The sequence below is a fragment of the Periplaneta americana genome, chromosome 10 (genome assembly GCF_040183065.1).
Source record: "Periplaneta americana isolate PAMFEO1 chromosome 10, P.americana_PAMFEO1_priV1, whole genome shotgun sequence".
Lineage (NCBI taxonomy): Eukaryota > Metazoa > Arthropoda > Insecta > Blattodea > Blattidae > Periplaneta > Periplaneta americana.
Window position 1 is genome coordinate 65,915,815 of NC_091126.1, and position 6,000 is coordinate 65,921,814.

Sequence of the window (6,000 nt, forward strand, 5' to 3'; positions counted from 1 at the left end):
AATAACAGCTGATAACTCGTAATTAAACTGCATTAGAACACTGCCTTCTTAATTCAGTGCTATACCGTAATTTCATGGCTGTGAGAAAAATAGTCTATGAAGAAGGCCATGATTCCAGCATACATGTTCAAAGCTCTCTAGTGTGTAGTTTACAAGCCAGCTAGTTCCTAGTTATTAGCATGTAGTATAGACTTGAGCTTTGAAACACGGCCTTAGTATGCCTACCAAATAGCGCATATACAAGGCATACCAAAAACCTGAACAAACCAAAGATAATCTATCACTGATCCTCGATAGTGTCATTGATGTCAGTCATATTGATCAATGTTTTCTACTGAATTACCCTAAATTTCTAACATTCGTTAATATAACACAGATATTCATTAAAGAATCATGTAAAACTGAATTTTCATTTAAAACCGACAATTAATAACGAAAATACGATGCTGTTAATTTCTATCTGGAAATGGTACTGATAAAATGGGTGTTTGCCCTGAAGAATGCAATATCTAATTAAATAAATATAACAGTGCATTCACTGTTCGATAAAAAATATTTGGATTGTTAACGTAATATGCGTTAATACAATGAAAAGGTTAGCTAAAGAGCTCTATTGTGCAACACAGGCCAATAATAAGTAGGCTTAACCAACAACTAGGTAACACTACCAACCTCAAATTTAACGAGGAAAATTGTTTGCATACATTAACAACATAGGCGGAGTTATGGGGAGGGGGCATTGCCCCTCCCCCACAAACTTGTGTGAATTTCTTTTCTATTAACGTTAGAAAATATTGAATTCAAAAGATATTTTTTGCTTTTGTTTATGATTAAATTTCTGTTCTTAAATTGATTAATTAATGTCTTCAGATCATGTGTCTGAACTATAATATTTATTTTAAATTTCTGAATGAATAAGAATTTCTATACCTCATTTGAGGAATGGAAGCACTGTAATGTTTCTTTTGTAACAGCCTGTACAAGTCTGCAAGTTTTCAGGCCACCACTTGGAGACATATGAATAACATACTGCACAACAATGCAGAAAAAAGAAAAATGATCCCGGTATAATGTGTAAACTTAAAGACGAGATTAAATAAAATAATTCGACTTTGCATTTCATAATTATATCTTCAGGAAGGTAAACTTTATATTAAAAATGTTCTGTTAGCACTGTTACGTAGTTTTATTGATGTATGAATGTGTTTCTGTACGAGAGAGAAAAAGAGGGAGATTTGTTTTAAGTTATGCTCTATTATAATTTGTAGTAAACCTACAGTTCAAGCCTTATACAACTCGGTTCGAAATATCGCGGATATGGATGCAGTGGCGATTCCTCCATGAAGGATATGAGGATGATCCTACAGTTTAATTTCGTGCCTCTGAGGACAAAAAAGATTTTAATTGCAGATTCTGACTTTTAATGCATCCCGACATAATAATTTTCTTCAAACTTCCACTTTCTGTCGTGAGTTGTCGCCACTGCACATCTCAGACCTTAGAAATACTTTCCGAAGAACCATCCAAATATCTTATTGCAAACGATTTCTTTCTAGCAGTGAAATTATGAACAGGGAAGAGTGCGGAGAGCAGGATATGGCTTAAATTTAACCGCGTTTGAGGATGTGACCGTATATCCTAATACTACGACCCTCCTTTCTGGGTGGTAGAGACCTTGTCAGAGACTACAATACGAATTTTCAAGTACCCGTGCAGCCTCCTTAAATGCAGTACATTAATCATTTTAAAAATCAGAATAAACGAAATAATAACATAAAAAAGGATATTATATAAAAAATAAAATGAATAAAAACCAAAATTACATGAAAATAAATAAAATAAGCTATAATAAAACACAAGAATTAACAGGACTTTCAGATGACAGGGCTGCCGAAAGAATATCTGAAGTTATATTTGATCATTAGAAGAATTTAACTGTAGCAAGAAATTAATTGCGTATGCTCTATTATATTATTATTATTATTATTATTTTATGTCTTGGTCATCGATCTCATATCCTACATACAAAAAATATCACTGTGTGGATGTAACACTAAGAAACATGCCCTCGAAAATACCTTTATTAAATAATCATACTCCGATATACTGTACCACGGTCAAATTATAACGGGGGGGGGGGGAAGGTACATGATGTCCCACATAACCTCGTTATATGGGGATTGTATGGTTTTGCTTTGCCCCCCCCCCCTCTCAAGGAACCGGTTTTCTCTCCGCCTATGATTAACAATATTTAATCAAATTAAATCATAATTAAATACATTAAGTTGAATGATGCTCTTTGAAATGTATGCCAGCCGTTGAGGTTAGTGTTATGGTCGCAAGTAAATAGCCAATTCGTCTGTTCAGGAAATTAAAAAAAAAAACACAATCATTGCCGTATGCTACTTAGCATGAAATGACATGAAAGCCTGAAGTCTCCTGCTATATTCTCATCCATATCCTAATGTTATGAAATGGGTTAAAACGTATGAGAATATATAAATTAAACCATAATTTTAACAAATCACACACAACTAGGTCAGAATGGGTATGTATTTAATTACAAATTAATATTCACTCAAATGTGCGTAATATTTAGGCGTGAGAAGTACCACAATTGCAATACAGATCTCAATTCATAAATAATATATTTTTTTCTAGTTGGAAGTAAACCCCCGGCATCCCATCTCCAGCTGTCTTACATGTTAGTATAAATTACCACTTACGATAATTTTCGTCTATCCATTGCGAATAAAGATACAGAAGTACGTCAATCACAAAAAAGGAATTGCTTATAACACAACAATTTAATGCAATACTTAATTTGCTACAAGATATCCATTTGATTTTCCCCTTTTCGTGTACACAAAACGAAATATCCTCTGGAAGCACCCTTCAACTTCAGCTGACTCGATATTTAACGTCATCGACTCGAGAGTGCGCTTTCCTTCATTGACGCATTCACAGCCTACTTAATCGTGAGAGCCTGTAAGTAAGGCCTGTTTACAGGCTCAAACGTACTTCTTACACTGGGCCACTTATCATATTGGCGCCCCGTGCCCTCATCCGGATTTTCCACGGCCGTGAGTTTTTCAAAGTTTTGGATCTCTTAAACACATAGACAGAGTTATGGGAGGGGGGCATGGGAGGGCACTGCCCCCACAAACTTGTCTGACCTCTTTTTTTTCTATTAACATTAGAAAATATTGAATTCAAAAGATTTTTTTTGCTTTTGTTTATGATTAAGTTTCTGTCCTTAAGTTGATGAATTAAAGTCTTCAGATCATGTGTCTGGACTATAATATTTATTTTAAATTTCTGAACGTATAAGAATTCCTATACCTCATTTGAGGAATGGAAACACTGTAATTTTTTTTTTGTAATAGCCTGTACTCATGTGTTAGAAGTCTGCAGGTGTTCAGGCTGCCACTTGGAGAAATATGAATAACATACTGCACAACAATGCAGAAAAAAAGAAAAGTGATCCCGGTATAATATGTAAACTTAAAAACGAGATTAAATAAAATAATTAGAATTTACATTTCATAATATATCTTCGGGAAGATAAACTTCATATAAAAAACTTTCTGTTAGCACTGTTACGTAGTTTTATTGATGTATTCATGTGTATCTGTACGAGAGAAAAAGAGGAAGATTGTTTTAAGTTATACTCTATTATAATTTGTAGTAGACCTACAGTTCAAGCCTTATACAACTCGGTTCGAAAAATCGCGGATATGGATGTAACACTGTAAGAAACATGCCCCTGAAAATACCTTTATTAAATGACCATATTCCGATATACTGTACCACGGTCAAGCTATAACGGGGGAGGAGGTAAATGATGTCACCCATAGCCCCGTTATATGGGGATTCTATGGTTTTGCTTAAGGAAACGGTTCTCTCTCCGCCTATGCTTAAACGCTGAAACCTAAATAATTCATTATAATAATTATACCTATGTTAAGTGACTTAATATACTTGAAGATTTCATCCAGCGATATCCCTGAAGAAAGTCGATGTTAACGTTATTCTGGTTGTCCAACACACTGTATAAAATGTTTTTTTAAACACTTATCTGATATTACTTTCGAAACGGCACCTTAACTTTTAATTCACACTGAATGTCAAGAATTTTTTATTTAAGAAGACATTTTCACCATACTACAAACAGTTAAACTAACCTACATCCTCACACAAATTTTCCGCGCCTGGCTTTGCTTTCTGGGAAAGGATTAACCATTTGAGAAACATCCACATTTTTGACAACTTCGTTTTCAATAGAGATGCTAGCTAAAGCTGACAAACGGTCTTGACTTATTGTAGAGAGCAAATATATTGTTATTTCTTTGAAATTTCAGAGACGGAGAGTGTTTCGGAATTTTTAACGCGATGCAATGTTTGTATCGAGAACGCTGGACATCATTTTCAACAGCTGCTTTGGTGAAAGGTAAGATTTACATCAGTTTTCAATTTCATTCATTCCTTAGGTAACTCTTAACTAATAACTTAGGCCTACCGTAATAAAAACTGAACGCCCGATCCGCCCGCGCCTCTACAGCTTACGGGTGCGTCGAGCAATGGGTTGCGCGCAATCTGTTCCCCGACGTCTCCTGCATACTGCGGTAACTTTTCGCTGCCTCTCTCTGTAGTTAAAGAAATTATTTATTGTATATATCGATGCCCCAGAACCAGTCTGTTCCAAGTCCATTTTATACTATATTTTTCAAGGAGAGCTATTTTAACCTCCGAACATTCGAATAGAAAAAATAATGGAGGAACAATATCATTCCACGAATTTCCGAGTGATAGGGAAAGATGCGAAAAATGGCTTAAAGTGATTTCGCGCCAAGACTCTTTTACAAACAGGAACTCCCCATCTTCAGTCGTTTGTAGTTTATATTTCAAGGAAGAAGATTATTCTAATAATGGGAAATTTAGAGATTAAGACCAAATGCTGTGCCAACAATATTCCCTCATTATCCTAGGTATAAAGTGACAGATATCAAAAGACCACGACGAACGATTACTAAAACTGATCTCCATCCATCTAAGAAACACCAATTTTTTAGTAATATTGGTTTTTCACTATTTGAACAAGATGTTCCGAGTGGCTCAGCATCAGTTAATGACATTTCCTTCTTGCCAATTGAAAATGACCGTAAAGCCACGCAAATAGACGCTGTCAACATTGACGAGCTAAAAATAAATATTAAGTGATTGCTTGTGAAAATTACACGACTTAATCAGGTGTTACAAGAGAAGCAAGATGAGATAACAAAAACAACAGAAAAACTCCAACTAATTGAAATAGATTCGTTACATAAAGAACTGGAAAATGTAAATAAAGAGGCCAATTTTTTTAAATTTTATTTGGTTATCAACTACGAGGTTATTTAAAGTCGATGAGATTGATGTTAGCGAGATGGTATTTGGCGAGATGAGGCCGAGGATTCGCCGTAGATTACCTGACATTCACCTTACGGTTGGGAAAACCTCGGAAAAAACCCAACCAGGTAATCATCCCAAGCGGGAATTGAACCCGCGCCCGAGCGCAAATTCAGACCGGCAGGCAAGTGTCTTAACCGACTGAGCCACGCTGGTGGCCTAAAGAGGTCGATGAAGGTAGTATTCATGCAAAATTTATCCTAGATCAGCTGCTTAATTTTCGAAATAGAATACAAAGGTAAAATAGTGAGACAATCAGAGAATGGATAATACTGCGATACATATCTCCTAAAGGTTATTCCCATATACGATCAAGAGGTTTTCTTAAACTGCCTAGAGAACACTCACGAGATATTCTGACCCTACAGATTGTTCGTCTGGTGTCACTCCATGGTTTAAAGAAAGGTTGATCTTAGAGACAAAAAACCTCGTTCGTTTTTCATCACTTATTGCAGACGAGGCTGCAATTGACCCTAAGATCATATACGATCGCAAGCTTGATACTTTCTTTGGCTATAAAGAAACAACAGAAGCATCAAGAAATGGAGATGA

The 6,000-nt window shown here is 35.5% G+C and overlaps 1 protein-coding gene across 5 annotated transcripts in view; it reads right to left on the bottom strand.

Moving 5' to 3' along the window:
• The window catches only part of LOC138707757 (dnaJ homolog subfamily C member 5-like), a 114,856-nt gene extending 111,908 nt beyond the window's left edge, over positions 1–2,948 (bottom strand). For 3 of the 5 annotated variants that reach the window (XR_011334356.1, XR_011334354.1, XM_069837621.1), the window contains exon 1: positions 2,727–2,948. Coding sequence is in view for 2 of the 5 variants with exons in the window: in XM_069837621.1 (XP_069693722.1) it covers positions 2,727–2,746 (20 nt within the window). In the remaining 3 variants the exon portion in view is untranslated. The remainder of the gene's footprint in view (positions 1–2,726) is intronic. The other 2 variants (XR_011334355.1, XM_069837622.1) reach the window with 1 other exon arrangement.
• Between the last annotated feature and the right edge of the window lie 3,052 nt (positions 2,949–6,000).